The sequence below is a fragment of the Notechis scutatus genome, chromosome 14, assembly GCF_049901735.1.
Source record: "Notechis scutatus isolate UNSWTSFEM ecotype Mainland chromosome 14, rNotScu1.2, whole genome shotgun sequence".
NCBI classification, from domain to species: Eukaryota; Metazoa; Chordata; class Lepidosauria; order Squamata; family Elapidae; genus Notechis; species Notechis scutatus.
Window position 1 is genome coordinate 10,833,300 of NC_142022.1, and position 21,663 is coordinate 10,854,962.

At 56.9% G+C, this 21,663-nt stretch overlaps 1 protein-coding gene across 1 annotated transcript; it reads right to left on the reverse strand.

Moving 5' to 3' along the window:
- Positions 1–7,894: 7,894 nt before the first annotated feature.
- Positions 7,895–19,243, reverse strand: RPRD2 (regulation of nuclear pre-mRNA domain containing 2). Its single transcript, XM_087943733.1, has 10 exons — positions 19,150–19,243; positions 14,218–14,347; positions 12,722–12,822; positions 11,621–11,673; positions 11,297–11,424; positions 11,000–11,198; positions 10,281–10,599; positions 9,584–9,883; positions 9,032–9,235; positions 7,895–8,874 (listed from the first exon to the last, which is right to left on the reverse strand). Exons 1-10 carry the CDS (start codon positions 19,241–19,243, stop codon positions 7,895–7,897), a joined length of 2,508 nt encoding a protein of 835 aa, XP_087799859.1.
- Between the last annotated feature and the right edge of the window lie 2,420 nt (positions 19,244–21,663).

Genomic DNA, 21,663 nt, shown 5'->3' on the forward strand with positions numbered 1-21,663 from the left:
AGATGCCTTTAATATGAGGGAAACAATAAAACTAGGGGGGGAGAACGCAGAGCTAACTTGCACCAGCAGACCCAAGAATGATAGCCTTGACATGAAGCAGAGATCCTGTTGGCATTACGAATCCATTCACACAATCCAAGGAGATGGTGCAAGAGAAAAAAGGCAAGCCAAGGTAGATGTGGATGGAGTCTGCTAGGTCTTCCCACTCACACATCACATATTTGAACCAGGGATTACACAAAATCAAGCTAATTACATTGCAGCCCTGGATTGGTAGCAATCACGAAAACTCGGCGAGCCAAGTCACAACCAAGCAATTCCCAAAGCGCCTCCATCACAGATCCCAACTCAGCATCTCAAGGCACAGCCACAAGGCCTCACTTCTCATCCACCCCCGGCAACATAGACAAAAGGAAGCCCTCAGCGACTTTCCCCCATGCCCCATTAACAATCCTTGCCTTGAACCCCATTTGTCAACCTCTAAAAAGGAGCCCTTTGCTTCTTCTCACCCACAAGCCCCCAAATCTGCAGAGGGCAGTCAAGGGCTTTGGGCATGCATTCACGCCCAACTCCAGTCTACATGCCGCACGGCCTGGTCCCACCAAGCAAGCCTAACATTGCCCTGGGATTTCTCCCAACTTCCAGAAGGCTTTTTCCTTGGTTCTCTTCCAATTCCAAGGTTTTCAATTCGCACACTTTGGTATAGGTTCCCCCTTCAGCTAATGTGAACCCAGGCTGCATTCCCACAACACATTAAGAAAAACACTCACCCTCTTAAAACTAACCCAGGTCAGCTAATGGCATCAACAGAAGACCCATTTGCTTTGCTCACTGGACTTTTGCACCTTATAGCAACTCTCTGGAAGCAGCAGAATTATTTTGACCTCCCCCAGGGAACCTGTCTTTGGCCAATCCAAATGGAAGCAGCCACAGAAATACAGCTTAACAAAGCTTGAACACAGAGGGTTCGAAGTTAAATGTGCTCAGCCAGTTTACAAGTTAGGTGGCACTTTTAAGTCTTGGCCAGCTTTCTAGAGCCCGTCTTCAAGGAAGCTGAGGAGGGCATGGCCAAAAGCATTAACAGCCACCAGCCTCCTGGCTTTGCTCACTCTAAGGTGGAAAATAAAGGCCAAGCAACAAAGCAGGCCTCCCCTAAGATCCTGGATCCTGTCTCAAAGGTGCTTTTCCAAAGGCAACTGGACTTTCTTGGTTTCTTTCCCTGAAAATATTCTACTTCCCATCCAAGAAGCTTCTTCAGTGAAGTTCAGTTCTTCAACGAAGAACTGAAGAAGCTTCTTGGATAAGCTTTTCAGGGAAAGAAACCAAGAAAGTCCAGTCGCCTTTGGAAAAGCACCTTTGGGACAATCATGACCTGGAGGACTGATAATCTCCAGACATGCTGGATCCTGGTTGCATCCTAGCCCGATCACCAGTCCTAGGACCCGTTTCCCATTCTTAAGTCAATTCCATGCCCAAAATTGAAGGCTCTTTTGTCACTTGGTTCTGCCGTCCGAGGCTGCTAGGAACGAGATTTTCTCATACAGTATTTGGCCAGTGCCTGACTCTCCTGGGCAAAATTGGCCAAGTCCCGCAGTCTTCCCGTATTAGCAAAAGCAGCCCAAGCGCAGCGGTGGCCGATCCCAAATGAACCGGGGCCCTGGGAACACCTCGGTTGAAGAAAAAGCACCGACTCGAGGAAATGCAGTGGAGACCCTGCTGCTTCCTCACCTGTCCTCAAAGGGGTTGCACTTTTTTGAGTGTTTTCTACAAGCAACTTGAGCTACACCTTGACTACGAGGAGCGGGAAAATTCTATGGGCGGCTTCCATATTCCAGGTACCGTCTCTTGCTCAGCAAGTACAACTGGATGTTGCTATTGGGGGAGCACGGGAAAGGGACCCAGCGCTCCCACCCTCCTAAGAGGAATCCCTGGATCCCCCAAAGCCATCCAAGGACGGCCACCAAGAGTGCAGGGCTACATGTTTGCATGTGACGTATCTGCATAACACGCCTGGGTGGAATCTGCAGCTCCAGAGCAGAATCTCCGCAAGCAGCTCTCAACACCCAAAAGGACTGGCGAAAAGTCACAACGCACTCCACCTCTCTTGAGGCGATTTCTCGGCCTTGGACTGGGAATATGGGTCCATTGTGTTGGAGATCTAGGTTTAGGTAAGTGATTTGCCTTCCTGCCACAGCCCCAATTACAGTAAATCAAGTGCCTCTTTCCCGTCTGAAGCCCCATTGGCCCCAGACCGACTCCTCCATAAAGGCCCAAATATACACACCGTAACAAGCCAGACACACAACTGCAACCCAACTGTGTGCCCAATACCTCCCACACACCCCACCTCATTCCTGGCACTTGGAAGCAGATGGACGTGGTAGCGGCTTGCAACCCACATTTTTCTCACTCATTCAATGTGTTATAACCGTCTTACGGGTTTGTTTGTTTGTTTTGGCAGGCTTTGCTTGCCCTCCACCCAAGAACCGAGCAGCAGGTCCCTTCTAGCCCATCATGTATTTGTTTTTAAGGATAAAAGTGACAGCTTTTAATAAATATATAAAAATAAATAACAGCAACATAGTTGAAACAGAAAAAGGCTAAGGAAGAGGAGACCGAGAGTCCAGCGAGCTGGCCTGCATTTTGGACCTAAATCCAGAGTCCTTAGAGGCTGGGGAAGAAAATGATTCAAGTTATTGCAACATCCGACCACAAAGCACAGCCGCAATTGACCTGCACACATAGGATCAATCCCTGGACATCCTGATGACCAACCTCAGCAGTCCAGGGCGAAAGGACTGCCATCCCCCGGGCTCTAGGAACGGAGGCCACACCAGGTCAAGAACACTTTATTAGTATACAGTACAAAAATAACGGAAGGCAGGCGATGGAAGTTCTGCTCGAAGGTGCCTCGCTTCGCTCTGTAAATGGCGCCCTTTCTAAGCCCCCTTCCAAACTATAGACAATATGCACAAATCAGAACAGTCTAAACTTCCCTTGGGAGAAACGTGTCTGTGGATCTTGTGGTGGTGGTGGGCTGGCCAGGCGTCTTCCTCCTGGGCTGGGTCTCTGCTCCCCCTCCCCCTGCCCCCCCCCTTTGCATCGCAGCCACTTCTTGCCTCTGCAGGTCTTCTCCAGCCGGCCGGTGGGCAGTGAGGGAGCCTCTGGCTCGAATTCTACTCTGCAAAGCGAGGGAGGGAAGGCAGCCTTGCACACCTGCCAGACACCTGTGGGAGGGCTTATTTACAATAAGAATATCAAAACCTTCAAACTAGTCGTTTTATTAAATGTATTCATGTACAATGCAGAGACTGCTGTTTCCCACAAAGTCTCCCTCCCTGTTTCTACCCCCCGTCACCTCACCCCCCGCCCCTCCCCCACACAGAAGAACACACTGGAAAGAAAGTCAAGCCAACACAATACCCAGCTCTTTAAACAGGCATGGAAATAAAAAGCAATGGTTATTTACAGTGTTTTCCAAAGGGCAGCAAAGTCTGGGTATGCTCGTTCTCTGAACTCCCCCCCCCCCGACCCCCCCCCAGCTTTAAAGATTGCAGGCATTGCCTCTCTGCTCTCCTGATATCCAGCCCCCCCTCATGTGATCTCCAAAGAGACCTGCTCTCCCCACCTTCATAAAACCTCCCTTGAAGGCTCCTGCCTCTCAGCTCCTTCCCACAGACGCTGGTGGTTCTCTGTGAAAACCCCCCAAGTGAAATACAAAAGAAACAGCGAAGCAAAAGCAAAACGTGCCAGACCAGGAAGCGTCCCCTCCTTCCAAAGAAACTTGGTTTGTTTTGCTACTCTCCCCGCGTAGGAACGTTTGCTGCCCGTCCGTTAACTCTGAACGATTTAAAGTGAAAGCACAGAACCAGGGGACAAAGGAAAAGTGACCCCGGGGGGGAGGGGGAGGGGTAGAAGACACAGTTTTACCATTAAAGCATTTTGTCTTTTTCACCAGCTGCCAACTTTTTCCATTCTATTCCTGCCAATTGCCCCCAAAGGTCCTCTATTTTGGGGTGGCAATTTTAAGGACCAGGAGCCCTTTGGACTAACCCATCCGAGTCACAAGAGCCCACCATGCTCCAAAGATCTCCAAAACTGCCAGGAGAAAGGGGGGTGTTTTCGCAGTGAGGGACAGCAAGTTGCTTTTGCTCATCTGGCATCCAGCCGTTTCAATCCGGAAGCCAGAGATGCCAACCGTGAACCTGTGTCGGGCTGGGAACCTCTTGGCCTGGATGGGTTGGTGTAGCGCATAAATGGGCTCCTCTCCCCGTCCCCCAAAAGCTGAAGCCCGCATCAGGAGTGCCGCAGTCATGCAGTAAAGCAGAGCTGTACAGACCAGCCACATTGCTGGTTTTCTTGAGCTGCATGAGAAAACTGGGGGGAGGGGGTGTTGTTTCCAGGAAAGTACCAGGCCCAAACTAGGGGGCAGGGGAAAACACAAACTAAAGCCAGTTATAGGAGCCCCCCACTCCCAGAACCTCCAGACCGCGTAGGTGGGGAAGGGGTGGATATGATGCACCCATTCAACAGACAGGTAAAATTAGCTTAGGACAGAACTGAAAAATCAACCTGTTTCCTACTACAAACCTCAAAACATTGACATATAAATAACAGTCCCCTATTGCTATGAGAAACAAGACTCTTAATGGGTTCAATTTTTCCAAGATGCTTGACTTAGAAAAAAACCAACTGCAAAATATTGGCTACGGGAAGCTGACTTCATACGAGGAGAAACAAAGAGAAAATTGCTTTTAAAAAAAAGAAAAGTCAGTGTTAAGAATTCCCCAGGCTTACAACAGGAAAAAGGGGGGATCTAAATAAATCCAGGAATTCTGAAATCCCCTCAGTGTAACAAAACTGTACATCTTCTTGTAAACACCAGTGCTGAAATACAGGTGCAATCTGGCACAACTGAAGTATATCTGTATTAATATACTGGATTTCCTGTTGATTAAAGGGGAGGGGGAAAGCTACAATATTAAGGGAGTTTGAGATTTGGGGGCATGTTCATAAAGAAAGGAAGGAGAAAACAGAAGGGAGAGGAGAAAAGCTCTTTTAAAACAGAGAGCGCCAACTCCAGAATGCTTTGGTGGGGGGACCCTTATCTGCATATGCCTTTGAGGGGGACGGGTTGGGTGGGCTTTCCACACAAACACGCAGGTGTGCACCCGCGCATCCTTCCTTTCGAAGAAGACAAGACTTGCTACCTGCACCCAACCCTTTCAGAGGAGGCCCTCTTGGTCCCAGGGCGGTGTAAAGAGGGAGGGAGAGATGAGTTTCCTTCTCAATCAGCAGCTTCGACCTCTTGACTGAAGCCAGCCCATTCCTAACATTTCTGGAGGGGAAGGAGGAACAGAGGCCTCCAACCAAGCAAAACCTGGTCTGGGGAGGGGAGAAGGTGGGTTTGCCCTGTCCTGCTCTCTCTCTCCCCCCCCGTTCTGCTCCCACAAGCGACAAGCCCCCTCACCCCAAGGAAAGGCAGAGGAGGAGGGCCTGGCTACGGCCATCTTCCGGTCTCCTGTCTCCAGACCAGGCAAAAGCCATTGAGTCCATCAGAGAATTCTGGCCCTCAGCGATGGAGACATGCCTGAGAACGGTCAAAAACCTAAAAGACTGTTAAAAAAAGAAAGACAGATTAGACGGAGGGAGGGGGAGGCGGGCAGAGCCTCCCGCGATGGACCCAGTGAAGAGGAGGGGCCAGAAGAGAAGCAGAACCAACAAGAGGGAAACGGAGGCAGGAGGAGAAGGGGGGGAATGGGATGGGGGGTCACCTTCTTGTGGACTGCTTACTTGAGCAGTTACGGGGGAGGGGGAGCGGTTGCTTAAATCCCGCTTTCCTTCTCTAGGAGCTCCAATCTTAAAAATAAATCCCATTTTAATTTAATTTAGTCACTTCGGAAAGCTTTTATTGTCAACAACCACGTTTAGGATTAACTTTTAAAATTATTTTTGCAGGAAGAAAAAACAAAAAAATGTAAGCTTCCCTTCCCCGCTACGGAGGCCAATCACGGAGGAAAAGAAAGTCAAGAAACAAACAGAACAATATATATATATATATATATATGTGTGTGTGTGTATGTATATATATATATATATAATGTACGTATGTCGCGGCAGAGGAACTCCCTCCAGCCGCGGGGCCCTTTCGGTCTGGGGGCGTTGGGGGGCAGAGTGACCGGGAGGCGCCCCTTGCCCTGCTCGGGAGAGTTCGGCCACCGCTTCTCCGCTCAGTACCTGGGGGAAGAAGGGCGTTTGGGTACAAAGAAGGGGGTGGGCGGGTGAAGGGGGCGGGGCCTCTTCAGGCTGTTGAAGGGGTCTCGGTTTAAGAAGAATTCCCGGGGTCTAAAATCCGGCCGCTGGTTCCTGAGCCCCAGCCCACCTCGGTTTGTGCCGTTCCGCTGAGCGGCCAGGAGGAGCCCACGGAGAGGCCAGAGCCCAGGCCCTCTCGAGCCCGGCCCAGGGGCTGACCGCTGTGGTCGCACGGAGGTTGGGGCCCTGGATCCCGGGGCTCCTGGCGGCAGGCTAAAATGCTCCTTCATCGTTCCTTGGTGGAGGCCCCGTGCTCGGCAGCCAGGGGGCCCCGGGAAGGGGAGGCCCAGGTCTCCGGGAGGGGGAGGGCTGGAGAACGGAGGGACCCCGCCGTGTTCCCGGGAGAGGAGGGGGCGGCTGGGGGAAGGGCACCCCACCCCGCTCGAGGGGGGGGGAGGGGAGGGGGCACCCCGTGAGGCATCGTCAGCGGGGAGGAGGCCTCCTTGGAGAAGGGGCTGGTGCGGCCCACTGCCGGCATCCGTGGCGGGGCCCCGAGTGATCTCTGGAGAAGAGGGGGCTGAGGTCCTTGGGCGGGAGGCCCTGAGGGCCCGAGGGGGGCGGCCCCAGCTGGTCTCTAGGGAAGGAAGCCCCGTGCTCCAGGGGAGGCGGTGGGACGTGGCGGTCAAAGGGGGCAGCGAAGCCCCCGGCCCGGAAGTTGCTAACGCTCTCCTGGAACGAGCCCAGCCGCTCCTTGTACTGGCTGGGGAAGCTCGGCACGGCCCCACCGCCGCCTCCGGATCCCAGGGGGGGCATCTCTGTCGCGCCCGCACTGCTCATCTCGAACCAGCCTGTTCGGGGGGCCTCTCGCCCGTGGCCCCGGCTGCCCTTCCCCAGGACTCGGATGGACTCCACCGTCTGGATGGGCTCCCCGGACATCCCCCGGCTGGCCATGTTGTGGTAGCCCAGCGTCTCGATGGGCGCTCCCTTCTCCTCCGTGCTGTCGGGCAGGTCTAGGCAGGAAGAGGAGACCCTGGTCTCGATGCGGAAGTGCTCCTCCGCCTGCTTCAAGGGCTCCCCTCCCGGGGAAAGGCCGGGCACCTCACTGGCGCCCCCCTTGGGCCCCTGGCCGAAGTGCTTGCCCTCCTCCGAGGGCTTCCGGGAGGCGTTTTTCAGCATATTCTTGAACTCCATGGTGGAGGTGGCCGAGATGGAGGAGAGGAGGGACTTCTCCACGTTGGAGGTGGGGAGCCGGCTGGTGGGGCTCAGGAGGGCGTTTTGAGGTGAGAAAAGGGACCCCCGGGGAGCCCCCAGGGGGGAGTCGGGGTACTGCTTCTGCAACAGCCCTGAGTGCTGCTGCTGCTGCTGCTGCGCGGACTTAGGCAAGCCGCTGTGGTTGGAATCCGGCGGGAAGAAGGCGTCGTTCTTGCTGGGCGTCGGGGAGGCGTCCGAGCCCGAGTCGTTTCCCCGCCGGGTGTAGCTCCCGTAGATCCCCGTGGAGGGCAGAGGGTCGCAGCCGTCGCTCTGGTCGTGCAGAGGCCGGCCGGGCTGGGGGAAAGGGGCCTTCAGGCCGAACCCTGAGGGCCTCGGCCGGTAGCTCGGCATAGCCGCCGGGTATTCCGAGGGGTCGGGGAGCTTACCCGTTTCAGGATGGATTTGGACGGCTGCTTCTCCAGGTTGACCAGGGCGGAGGGTGGGGGCCGGAGTAGTCAAAGTCGCGGTAATCTTCGTCCTCCTGGAAGGAGGTGTCGGGGTAGAACTTCTCCTGGGGGGAGTCCATCAGCGAGGAGGGCAGCTCGATCCCATCCGGGGGCGGCTTGTACATCCCGGCAGGGGAATCCCGGCTCAGACCGAAAGGCCGGTAGGCGGCGTTGGGCAACTCCTGCGGGTAGCTGTCCTCCCGGCCCTGGAGGGGCGACCGGGTGCTGCTCGGGGTGGAAGAGCCGGGGCTGATGATCTTCGAGAGCAGCGACATGGTGTCCACGTTGCTGGAGGACGGCTTGTCCATCATCTCGTCCTGCGTGGGCGTCCCGCTCCTTTCGTCGCGCACCGGGGTGCCGTCTATGCTGTCCATCGAAGTGCTGGTGGGGCCTCGGCTGAAATCCGGAGAGGAGGCGGAGTGGCTCTCGGGCGGCAGGCTGGAGGAGCCCAGGCTGCTCAGGATGGGGATGTTCAGGTTCAGGCCGCTGAAGCCCGGGTTCCCCTTCAGGAAGTTGTGGATCTTCATCTCCAGGCTGGGCGAAGTGGGCTCCGGCTCCATCTTGGCCTCCGAGATCTCCGAAGACTGAGGGGCTGGAGCCTCAACGGGCCGGAGGGATGGGCTGGGGGCCTGGCAGCTGCCAAAGCCCAGGGAGTTGATGGCGGGCTTGAAGCCGGACCCGGAGAGCCCCGGGCCCTGTCCGGAGGGCATCTTGTTGACCGAGGTGGAAGAAACCTCGCCCGAAGAGGAGGAATTCGGAGAGTAGCCGAGGCTTTGCGGCAGGAAGGGCTGCGTGGTGGACAGGACGCTCCTCCCCTTCCCAGGAGCCGCCGGGGGGGTTGCGGGGGCCGGAGACGTGCTCTGGGAGGCCGTCTCGTTGGGCTGGCCCGGATTCCCAGCAACGCTCTGGAGAAATGAGGACAAACCTGGGGCAAAAGAGAAGCTCGTTAATCGGACCTTCCAGGGAGTCTTCCACCACGGCCGTAGGAGGAGCCAGAGGGTCCTGGCGGGCCGGCTTTCCTGAAACCCAGAACCGAGTGCGGTCATGTGACCCAGGGGGAGGGGCAAGCCCATATGCTTTACCTTGCAGGCCTGGGGCGGCCTGGGCCTGGCTCTTGGAGAGGGCGGACAGGATGCTCTCCGGGGTGATCTCCACTTTGGAGAGGATGCTGGCCAAGGGGTTGGGGGACGCCGCCAGGGGCCCCGTCCCCGGGGTCTTCAGGCCGCCCATGAGAGAGGAGGGGCTCGTTGGGGTGCTGGGGGAAGGCCTCGAGGCAGGACTGACCCCTGGAGGGAGAGACCGGGGCAGAGATGAGCCATTTCGGAGGCAGAAGCCAGTCTTGGCTGGAGACCCTCTGCCCAGCATCCAGGGACCCCCACAAACACAGGGAAGATCAAGGTTGGCAGGAAGGCGGCGGATCTGAGCCCGGACCGAGGGTGCCTTCGTGGCTCTTCCCTCCCCTCCCAGACTGCTCCACCCTCCCACCTGTTCACAGGTGATCCTTCTTTCCTGGCAAAACAAGCCCACCTGCAAACTCCCTGGAAACCCAGCCCGGCTGAGTCTGTCTGGTGGGAGGAAGGCAGCCCCCTCGCAGCCCATCTGGGGCCCCCTGGCCTCCCTCCCCCCCCCCTCACCTGTGTTCTTCATGACGGAAGTCAGGCTGCTGAGGATGGAGCTGATCTTGGCCAGGTCCACGTTGGCCAGGTTCGGCAAAGGAAGAGCAGGCGAGGAAGGAAGAGGGGTTTGGCTCACTGGCTTGGGGGCCGGAGGAGTGACGGGACTGGGCGCCAGCACGGATGCAGCCGCTGGGGGCGCTCCAGAGGCTGCAGCAGCTGCCGGGGTGGCCACCATCAGCGGAGAAGCCTTGGGGGTGGTCTCGGGCATCTTGGTGGGGGCCGGGGTAGAAGGCGCCGGTTTTTCTTTTCTCTCTTCCACTAATCCGGGAGACAAAAGAGGCACGTCCTTGAAGCCTTGCTGGACAGCCTGCAAATCAAACCCCAACACACACACACACACACACACACACAAACTGCCCCCCGTCCCCCCCAAAAGCAGTGGGGCTTTGAGCCGGTTTAGACTGTGGACCAAAACGGAGAGGGCGCCCCGGAGTCCGAGGTGGGAGGAAGCCGCAGCCGATCTAGGAAGCCTTTCCTCGCCAGAGACAAAATGCTCCCCCCGCAACACATGCGTGGCCTCTGGGACACCCAGGCAGATGTTCTGCAGCTGGAAAGACCAACCTCCGCTTACACCCGGCTGTCAACCTGCCCCTCGTGTCGCGACCCTCCCCCTCAACCGGCCCCCAGGTGCCCAGGGAAGCAGCAGCAGCACCACCTCCCAGCCGGTTCCCCTCCCGCTCCGGGGACCCTACCAATAATTTTGGGGGCTCGTCTTCCACGTCGGAGAGCTCCATGTCCTCCACGTCCCGATTGTCGGTGGCGAGCTCTGGCGAGGGAGACTTGGCCGCTTCCGCCTTGGGTGAGGGGCAGCCTCTTCCTCCCCATCCCGGGAAGGGGGACTCGGAGCCCGTGGGGAGGGGCGTCCCATGCTGGGCGCAGGGGACCGGGGACTCCTCTGGGTCAGGGAGGGTGGCCTTGAGCTGGTCCAGTTTCTTCTTCAGGTTGTTCACCCGGTTGGCGAAAGTCTTGTAAGCCTGAGGGAGGGAGGGAAGCAGAGCCCACCAGTCAGGGGCAGGGGTGCCTCCTCGCCACAGCCGGCCAAAGGGAGGCGCGGCGTCCCTGGTGGAAGCCAGTTCAGGGCCATGCGGGGGAGGAAACCCCCTGAGCTGGCAACGGGGAGGAGGCCCGTCTCTGGCGCCCCCGGAAAGCCCACCTGCAGTGGCCCAAGGCAGGCACACCCCCACCACACCTGCTCCGGCCGCGGAGGACGGTGGCCGTGCGGCTCGCCTTTCGTTGCCAGCCTGACAGAAGGGGAGGAAGCTCGATGGACCGCCCCCCAAACCCCCCCCAAGGGCTGGGCCACACCGGGAGAGGCACCTTGACACGGGGTGTGTGTGTGTGTGCGTGCGCGTGTGGGTGTTCCTGCAGACTCACGTTGGCCACCACCTTGACCTCCTTGTACTGGGCTTCGTAGAAGATGCCGGCGTTCTCCAGCACTTCCGTCAGCGAAGGGCCGTTCTTCACCTGCTTGTCCAGGCTGTGGACAAACTCCTCCAGCTTGGCGCTGGCCTCCTCGAACTCCTTGGAGAACTTCTTCCCTCCGGTTTTGTCTGAAAGGCCAAGAAAGGGGCGTCTGGGGCGAAAGCGGACCCAGGCAGGAGGGCGGCCCCTACGTCCCAAGGGCGGAATGGAGCCCCCGGAGGGCCTGGGGCAATATCCTGCCGCCTTTACCTTTTAGGCATTTTCAGGGTCTCGGTGCTGCAAACGTCCACCCTCATGGTGGACAGCTGCTTCTCCTTCAGCTCGATCTGGTCTTCCAAGAGCTTGTGGGAGAGGAGCTCGTCCACCAGCGGCTGCGGCTGCACCAGGGGAAGGGAGAGCCGGTTGAGCCCGGCCTGGCCGGCCCCTCCCACCCCACCAAGCCCACTGACGAGGAGGGGCCAGCCCCTCCCTCCAAGGGTTGAGTGGCCTCCCCTGGGGAAGGAAGGTGGCTGCCCTGCCACCCAAGGGCCTCCCAACCTCCCACCAGCGTGAGCAAATCGTTACTGGACTTACCCGAAACTCGGCCACAATCTTGGATTTTAATGCTGCCTTCGGATTGGTGGAGGCTGGAAGGAAGGAATCTGGTTTAGACAAGGGACCCCGTCCCCAGCACTTCCGCCTGGGCCCCCTCCTCTTCTTCCTCCTCCTGCCTGCAGGGCTGGGCCAGGCGTTACAGGCCACCCGGCGGTCCTTTTGGGGAGGCCCCTCAGAGCCAACTCAGGCTGGAGGCTGCAGAGGGGAGGTGGGGAGGTTCACGGCTTCCCCCTCGGGGGAATCGGAGCTTCTGACCGGCGCTAAGTGGCTCCCCTCCTGACTGCAGCCCTAGGGTGAGGGACAGACTGTCTTCCCTGCCTGCCATTTGCCTTCCTCTCCTCTTAGCCCGCCGGGGCTGCACATGAAACATCGCTGCTGCCCTGTGAGTGACTCTCAGCCGGCAAAGGCTGTTCTCCCAAGGATGCCAAATTGGGAAGGGGGTGTGTGTGTCACCCCCCTGGAAGCTTCTAGAGGGGCCCTTCTAGGCCCCCTTCTGGCTACCACATTCAGACGCTTCAGACGTGAGAGTTCCTTACTTTGAGATTTCTTCCAAGACTTAGTTGGCTGTTTGTTCTGAGTTTCTTTCTGCTGCTTCTGGGATTTGAAAGTGGAACCTGGAAAACATGGTTTTGCGTGCTGTACTCTGGGGTGCCTCGGAGGAAATGGGGCCGATGGGAACCACCTTGAAGGACCAGAAAGGCCCTTCGGCTGTAACTTCGAGAGCTGCTCCCCAAATGGATATAGATTGAGTACAGCAGTGAAAAGGGAAGGAAATATGGAGACACGGAAAATTCCCAGTGTTTTCCCTCCAAAGCACAAACTGAGAAAGGGCCAGGAGGAGGTCCAGAATAAATTCAACTATTTCAGGACGATGAGCTACTCAAGAGGATAAATTTTAGGGACAAAGCAGAGTTTCAGCCAACACTGCAGAGAGATAAGAATTGGGAGCTTGCTTCCTCCTGTCCCCCCAGTTTCCTTAAAGCCCAACACCCCTGACTTTGTCTGTCTGTCTGTCTGTCGTACACATGGACAAACCCACAACAGGCCCAGACAAAGAAGAAAAAATGTAGGGGAACTTACTTAAAGCTTCTTTTAGGACGACAATTGTTTCCTCTGGATACACGTTTCTGTCTTCCCATATTTTAAATATCCTCTCTATAGACTTGGAGACGGACGGGTCTCTACGAACAAGAGAGAGAAGGACGGTGGGGGTTGCATGCCTCTCTTCCTCAAGCAAGAACCAAAGAGACAGTTTTCTTTCTTTCTTTTTTTAAAAAAAGAGCAATTCTACCTTAGGACTGAAATCCACGCGCCCTCAGATTCTGGCAAGGGTTCAAATTAGTTAAAAAGATAAAGAAGGACACACCCAACACAGTGGCTCTGATCTGAGGCTGGCTTTATATCTCGGAGCAAGGGAAAATGGGCTACCAAAACACTATTTTCCAAAAAATATTTGAATTTTACAGTAGTGTCACCTGACTGCAGAGATTTTGGATGCCTCTGCAAAACACAGGCAAACTGAGGAGCTGGCTGAGGAATTCTGGGAGTTGAAGTCCACAAGTCTTAAAGTTGCCATGGTTGGAGACCCCTGCTTTACAGAGCATCCACCAAAGCAGGCGGCCCCAGATGTTGGTCAGCACAGCTGCCCCTCCAAAAGAAATAAAACCACGGAGATTTTGGGAGTCAGTGAAAGCACTGGGCCTTAAGAAATGACATGTGGGTTAAAACTATGCAATCCAAGTATAGGCATCTTCCACGAGAAAAGCCAAATGTTGCCCTAAGAACATTCCATACGAATAGGTCTCCAAAGAGGCAGAAGGTAAAGGCAGCAGGATGCAAAGAAAGCCAGCTTCCAAGGAGCTCTAATTAGGCTGCTGGCCCCCATCACTGCAGCCCCGAAGTAATCAAGGAAAAGAGAATTTGAAAGGGTAGAAACACGAGCTTTTCTGGGGAGCCTTCCCTAAGCGAAGAACGACCCAGGTCCCACTCAAGAGCCAGGAAGGGCTGAGCAGCCCCAGACTTCAAGCAGGGGGTCGTCTCGCTACCCCCCCCCCCCAGGAAAGCAGGGTCTCCAGGCAGGAGGGGCCAGCCCACCCACCCTACCTGCAACTGAGTTCCTCCCACCAGGAAAAAGGAACCCCCTTCGCAGGACCTCAGCCTCTGAGCTGTTTCCGATATAAGTTTTAAAACTTTTATCGCTGGCTTAGCTGGAAGCCTCCGAGGCTCCCCTTCCCACGGGAGTTTGGAGAAGGCCACACAGGCCAAGAGTGGCCAGAGAGAATTGTAGCCACTGGCAATAAAACACTAAAGAAACAAGAGCCCCTTGCACTGTGGACAAATAAGCCCCACGTAGACCAAAGCTTCGCAGCTTTCCAAGAAGGGCAACCGCTTCCTGAGAAGCAGGTTGCTCTGGCCGAGTCCACGGATGCCTCTCGAGCAGCCAGTCCCGTCCCTCTGGTACCTGGTCAAGCCGCCCCCCGTCCGGCACCCTTCGGCCTTTTCAGGGACCTTCACACGCAAACCTGCCAAGGCAGCAGCCAGATCCGGATGGGAAGGAGAGAAAAGGCTCCACTTACTTCACCAAAGCAGCAGCTTCTGGCAGCACTTCGGCAAACGTGTCGCGAAAGACGATGGCGTTTTTCCTCTTGCAGTTCTGTATGACGTCGTTGGCCAAGTAGAAGAGGTTCAGCCGGTGAGCAAAGGCGGCTGAGGGGAGAAGAGAAGCAGAGGCCGGCCATGACACCCTGGCCGGCTGGCCTTGGACGGGCCAACCCCCCCTCTTCAACCCTGCCCCTTACGCCTCCCACAACTACACTGCCCAGCTGCAAATTGGGGGGGTCACTTTAAAACTGGGCCCCTCTTAAAAACCAATTTGCTTGTTTCCCCTTCAAAAGACACACACACACACACACACCCCACCTGCAGATTTCCCGGGTGGGGGAGAGCAGAGGGCGGCTTTTCTCTGCTTGGGGGCTCTCTTGAGCTCAGGGGGGCATCAGGAAAGGCCGCCCCCGGCACCCCAAGACCCTCTGCTTTTCTTGGGTCAGTGGGTAGGCTGCCAGGGGTGAGGGTGAACCTTTAGATCATCCATGACCCCAACCCAACAAGGGGCCCCGAGCCCCCCCCTTCCTTTCCAAACCACCCCGGCCTGAGTGGTTGCCATTTGCACTGGGTGACCCCTCAGAAGGGAAGCTCCAAGGCTACTGACAAACCTGACCCAACAATCCATCCTATCCTCCGATTAGTGAGGACACAATTATGAGGACCAATTATAGAAGCCGGTTGACACAACTGCCGCAAGGTCTCTCAGGCCAGCCTCTCCTACTGGCCTACGTCTACTAGCTCTCTTCCAGCTGGCAGGGGAAGCAGTCGAGCAAAACCAGAGGCTTTGGGCGGTGGCTGAGCGGGGCTTGTGCCCCCCACCCCACCCCCCAAGAAACGCTGCGCTCCCTCTTATCTGGCACCAGCATCAGGCCTTCAAAAGCAAAGCGGAGGCACAATTCCGCCTGCACAAGTCCAAAGGCCGTTTGACAAACAGCGACAAACAGGACCCCAAAAAAAGGGTTCCCTCCGCCTGCTTAATCTGCTCCGTGGGCAGAGGAGCCGGGAGCGAGAACAAATCCCACCTGAACCCCAAGGAAAAGGGGTCTCCTTTGGGGCGAGCCTGGATGCTTCTCACAGCTTCAAGACCACATTGGTGGAGTCACAGCCGCTCTCCAACACACGGAGCACACAATTATTTCTAAAGTCTTCCCAAGTGAAGGGATGAGCTGCCTCACTATTTTCCTCCTTTCCAAAAATCTGGATTACCAGCTAGGGAGACTCAGACCTGTGGAGCGGCCCCGCCAAGTCCTGCCTCCCTCAGAATTGGGGAAGGGGTGCTGAACATTTGCAAAAGCTCTGCTCTCACCAGCTGTCTCACTGGGCCAGGAAAGGAAAGGGACTGGCTGCCGCCACCCCCACCGGTCTCTGCCCAAGCTTCCCCTCCCAGGAGCTGACCCTCTCTGGGCCATAGGGACCTCCCCTCCCTCCTTCCTCAGCTGCCCCCTTCCCCAGGCAAGGAAAACATCCTCTATGCCAGGCTGCAGGGGCCGGAAGTCCTGGGCAAAGCGAGGACCAAGCAGACTGCTGAAGCGCCCCAGGAGCTGCTGCCCTGCTGGTCGACCCTCCCCACCTTCCTTCCTGGGTCACCGTAGGATAAATTAATTCAGTCCCCGTTGGGTTCAAAGGCATCTGGACAAGCTATCCCGCTTGGGCGACTTCTACTGCCTGAAGTTTTAACTAGGGTCCTCAGTCCCACCGCCTCAAAGAGGGACCAACAGCAAATGTTCTGTGGCACCTCAAAGAAAACGTTTTCACGGCCCGGCCGGCTGAGTCCCAGAGTGGTGCCCTCCAGGCACAGGGGGACCAATTCCACCCTCATAGGGGGAGAATGCAGGAATCAATGTCAGGCTTGCTCAGCCAGCATTGACAGTCAGTTATTCAGCTGGCTGTCAGGATTCCCAACTGTGCGTCCCTGCAACAAACGGAAGTTGTGTATAGGCATAAGACGAGCCAAGGGATGGCCAGTGGCCCCAAAGGGTTTGGCTTGGAGTTGGTGTGAAACAAACCACTTATTAAAAAAAAAAAAAAACCCAACCATTTTTAAAAAGGTGTTGTGTCTTTGAAGGTAGGAACTATCTAATCAGTCTGTCACAAACTACTCAGGGGTCATTTTTTGGATGAAGAAAACCTTTAAATAAACAATGACACAATCCATGTATCAACAGCATAGGAGAAATAGTAAATCGCTGATGTGGTCTTCAGAGGGATGTTTGTAGCCATCCTCCTACCATTTCAAAGTGCAATTTGCACAGATTCCCTTAGGAATTCCTCCCATCATCACGCAAGGACAAATCTCTTCAAAAGGGACACAGGGAGGGTTTGGGCGCAAGACCCCCCCCCCCAAATCTCCAAAGGTTCAAGCTGCAGAGACTCCTGAGGGGAGACCCTTTCCAGCCAGCCACCCGGTGATGCTCCGACCCTCGTTCAGCCCAAGGCAAGTCAGCTCCCCAGGCTGCTCCGGCCTCATGTTCTCTCTCCATCTTGCATGGACGTTCTGAAAAACAGCCCTGCGAGGCAGCATATATCTCCACATTGGCAGCCTCAAGGCACGTGGAGTTCAACTCCCAGAATTCCCCGGCCAGCCAATATAAACAGGTACAACGAAGGTGGGACCACACCACACCAACCACAGCAGTTGTGTCCCTTCAAGAGTCAGCAACTGAGCACCCGTCAAAAGTCAGAGCTGACCCATGTTTCCCAAAGGGGCCGAACTCAGCACCCCCAGCGAGGTCTGTGCTTCTAGCCAGCTCTGCTCTTGAGGAGCTGGTTCAGGTGGGCCCAAAACTTTGGTGCACCCCACAGCCAGTGTAGGGGAAGGATGTTCTTCCCCACTGAAATGCCACGGCCGGAATGGCCCCATTCTGCAGCCGCAGGAAACAAGGCCAGAGGCAAGCTTTCGCACCAATGCTGAACGGCCAGACTGGCCAGTGGTCCTTCCTTCCACCTTATGGAAGGGGGCCTTCACTCTGTTCTTTCAACTCCATAAAAATATCATTCTGTGGAGTTTACTGCAACGGTAAATCACCTGTTTCTATGGGCAGCCTCCATGCCACAGACACCCCAGTATCTAAGACCATCAATACGGGTTTTTTCAAGTGCACCACCAAGTTTTTAAACCAGCTTTGCCATGCTCTCCTTATGGTGGTCAGTAACATAAACATCAAACGGAAACCTGTAGCCTGTGGTAATAATTTGCCATTTTCAGAAAATGGAGACACAATAATTTTTATAACCTCGATTCTAAGCCTTGGATGGAAATCCAAGTGAAATTAATGAGATTACTAATTGTGCTGCAGATGGTGATGTTCCCTCAGGGATGTGGCAGCTAAGGCAAACATTTCACAGCCCTTCAATATTTTAACCGTTATGTGAGATTTCAAGCAAATATCCAATTCACAGACATAATTTTGTGCCGGTCACCGGATCCCACAACTTCTTAGAAAATCTTAGAACCAGGGCCATTGCCAACATTCAGAAATTCAGAGAAAGCATACACGTATAAAGCCAACTTTTGGATTCACAAGATAATTCAGAAAACACGAGTAGAAAAAGCATCTTTTTTCACCTCCAACTCCTGAGAGAAATCAAGTGAATTCAGAAGAGTGGGGAGGACGAGAGGAAAGGACGGACAGCCGTGAGGTCAGGCACCCATTCAGAAGCTCATCCAGGCAATGGCCAAGAACTGTTGACAGCAGCACTGCTATTTCATTCACCACCCAGATTGGCATGTTTTTAATGCTCCTCCATAAAACGCCTGTTTTTCGTTCTCTGTCCAAAGACCGAAACACGGATACTGCCCATCTCGGTCTGCCTTCCCCACCTGCCGCCCTCCAGGTGTGTTTCTGGCCTCTGGAGAGTCACATCTCCAACTAGGATTAAGGGCAGCACGTTGGAGCGGATCGTTCAGGAATACCACTCCGCAGGCAGACTTTAGGGCTCGGCCCACCTGCGTGCTTACAACAACACAATCTTTACAAAAACAGGTCGGTTCCCCCCGCCATAAAAAAATCTCACGCGTGACAAGGCTTTTTAAAAGACAAGGAATGCGCCCCATGAGTCCGGAAATAGGACTCTCCATCAGCTCAACATTTCCTGTCAAGTGGCAAGCTGTCCAGCCACCTGGGGGGAGGGAGGGAGCAAAACAGCCCCCCACGATTTTAGCAATCCAGCCCCACTTAGGAGTTGATTTCCTCCTCGGTGTTTTCCTTCAGGAAAACCAGCCCTGAAGAGAAGCCACACAGGCGCCCGACCTTCGGCCACCTGCCCCCACCACACACCGGCCCACCCAGCGTCTCTTAGCACCTCCTGGACCCAAGCAAGCCCCAAAGGCAGGTGGGCAAGGGAGGCACACAAGCGACCTCATTACAGGGGCAACGTCCACGGGGTGACCGGGGGAGGCGAGGGGGGCTCCGTGGTCCAGGCCGAGGGGCTCCCCCTCTGCTCCAGCTGCCGGGCTGCCCGCTTCCATGGCTACTGCTGCTCCTCGTCCTCCTCCTCCTCCCCGGGGAAGGCCGGGGTGGGCATCAGCCAGGAGGGCTCCCCCTCCCCGTGGCAGCCCCCCTCGGTCGCCCATCGATTCGGCCGGGCGAGCGCCAAGCGGGGGCGCCGCTTCCTACCCGCCCAAAGGTGACCCCCCGCCCGGCCCTCCAGGAAGGGGCGGCTCCCCCGGAGAGCAGGAACGGAGGCCCCCCCCCGACCTCACAGGGGGGCGGACCGCGGGGAGAACCACCTGCGGGACGCACACCCCGGGGTCCCCGGCCCGGGCTCCCCTCCCGGGAGAGCAGCCCCCTCCTCCTCCCCCGAGCGGACCGGAGCTCGGCAGCCTCCCTCCCCCCCACGGCAGAGGAGCGGACTGCGGGGAGAACCGCCGGCGGGACCTCCCCCGGTGCCCCCCGCACACTCACAGCGGCGCATCCAGTGGATCCAGCGGCGGGCGATGGCGGCGTGGTGGCGCTTGTTCTCCAGGCACCAGGACGAGAGGCCCTGGATGGACTCCATGGTGTTGCTCAGCGCCTGCAGCTTCCTGTCCAGCGACGCCTCCAGCCCCGACCAGGAGGAGGAGGAGGAGGAGGAGGGCGGCGGCGGGGAGGCCGCCGAGAAGGCCGCCGTGCCGGACGACGACGGGGCCGCGGCCGAGGAAGAGGAGGACGAGGACGAGGAGGAGGAGGAGGCGGAGGAGGCCTTGCCGCCGGCCGCCATCTTCCCTCCCCTTCGGTCGCACCAGCAACGCCGCTCAGGGCGGGCGCCACTGCGCACGCGCACGCGCCCCGCCTCCCGCGCGCTCCACGCGCAGGCGCAGGCGCAGGCGCGGAGCCTGTTTTCTGCCCCCTCTCGCGCGCGTGGGGCCGGAGGTGGGGGGGGGGCAGAGGAGGTGGAGGGTGGAGGCTGCCGAGCTGGATGGGTGACCACGCGGAAAGCCACGGGCCGCCCGTGCGGGACCCACGTTTCGGCGACCGACTTTTGCACCCGAGGAAGGCGAGCGGAGCCCGAATTGGTCCCCGAGTCGTGCAATAAGATCCCCGGTTTTCCAGCAAAACGTTTTCCCTCTTTCCCGTGACTCGGGGTTCCTGCAAAGAAAGTCGCCCGGCTCCTATTCCGCTGGACAGCTCCTTGCCTCGCGGGCGCTCTCCTTCCCCGGGGCTTCGTTGGGCGAGGAATGGCGTTGGCTGGCGCTCTCCACCCCAGAAGCGCTTGCCATCCAAGCAATTGATGCGTCCCAAGTGCTGTCGCCAGCTTGATTTTTCTACATCGCACCCAAATGGAACGGGAGGAAGAGAGGGACGCGCTTGAAGTCTGTCAAAATATCTCTGTCAAAACAAATTAGCAGCCGGAGAATCAAGATTTATCGTGACGCCAAAGGCTTATCCGAGCTTGAATGGCGAAGTCGCAAGACTCGTCCTCACCACTGGCAACGCGGTGTCCATTTCCTGCACTCGTGGATGGATCCCGTGGGCTGCACCCCTTGCCCTCAACCCAAAATATTTAGACAAGGGGAGTGGGGTCCCTCTTCTCCGAAAATCTGCATCTTGATCCGGGAAAAACGAAGTTTATCCTGCATGCTAAGAGAGACTGCGCATTCCCAGGGCCTTTTGAGACTGGGATCCTCCTTAAATCAGTATTTCTCAACCTTTTGACAGTTTTAAGACGTGTGGACACTACCTCCCAGAATTCCATGCTGGCTGGGGAATCCTGGGAGTTGAAGTCCACCCACCTTAAAAGTTGCCAAGGTTAAGAAACGCTGCTCTAAAACTTCTCGGGGGTCTTGCCAAGGCTGCCCACTTGGGGCGCCTCTTAAATCAACGCCGCCGCCCCACATTTTGTTCCCCTTCGTGTCACCTCCGCGCAAAGCCCCCAAGTAGTCCTTGCTGGAACCGAGTTCCTATTCCGCAAAAGGGCTGCAAATGGACTTCCTCGCCTCCGGTTTAAATTTGGCTCCCTTTTATCGTAATAAAAGCGAAGCGTTTGCTGAAAAAGCTTTCGCCATCTGCTGCCAAAGAGGCCGTCGTCATTATCCCCCCCCCGCAGACCCTCACGCCTTGTTTGCAGCTCCATCCGCTGGCACCAGGACCTCCCCCTCCTGCCCGGGAAGGGGGCTCGGTCCGTGCAGAGCAGCGGGTAGGGGGGGGGGCGAAAGGGAATTCAAATCGTGGGAGAGGCAGCTAAGGCTGATTCTCTCCTGGGGGCCTTCCTCATCTCCATCCTCCTCCTCCAAGACTCACAACGCCCCACTTACTCTCACTCTGTGGGCAGCTGCTTTACTTTGCGGTGCCCTCTGCACGCGCTCAGGGGCCCTGTTTCCCAAAAGACAGATTTAGCCCTGGGTTGAACGCAAGCCAGGGAAGCGAAGGCTAACGCTTTCTCCTCCTCCGAGAGCAGCGTCGCTCCCTGGTTTGGCAAGTCAAAAACCTGGGCATGGCAGCAGCCCGACAGTCCCCCATATCTGTGGGTGGAGGACCACCAGGGCACGGGACCCAGGAGTGTGGAGGGTCCCTCTAGGAGGGGGAGCAAGGAGGGAGGGTGTTCCGTGGCCCCTTCCCAGGGGTGGCTAGGCCTCCGCGGCACGCAATGGTTTTAATCGATCGGTTGTTGAAAGGTGTTGACTCCATTGGTCAGTTGGCTGTCCGGGGGGCAAAGGGCAGAGGATGCCACTCAGAGAGGGCTGCCAACCCGAGAGGGGAAACAGGCGGTCTCCTGCCTCTGGGCACAGCCTCGCATTTGGGAGCGGGCCAGGTCCCCTTTGCGCCCGCGGTGGGTCGGGGCCTTCAGTCGGGCTTGTCCTTCCCCTGGACTGCCGCGTCCAGCCCCAGATTCTCCAGCCGCGCCTGCCCTTCTCAGCCAAAGACCTGGGCCAAGGCGGCCGCGCCGTCTGCCCGCAGCCCTGGTGCCCGTCGGAGGCGGAGGCGGCCTCTCCGCCTTCC

Bases quoted from the DNA above. Each gene is read 5' to 3' on its own strand.
- RPRD2 (XM_087943733.1), bottom strand. From the start codon at position 19,243: ATGGAGTCCATCCAGGGCCTCTCGTCCTGGTGCCTGGAGAACAAGCGC. The intron at 11,199-11,296 runs GTAAAGGCGGCA...CTTTCGCCCCAG, and splicing joins ACCCTGAAAATGCCTAAAAG to ACGCCCCTTTCTTGGCCTTT. The intron at 8,875-9,031 runs GTAAAGCATATG...CTTTTGCCCCAG, and splicing joins GGCCGCCCCAGGCCTGCAAG to GTTTGTCCTCATTTCTCCAG.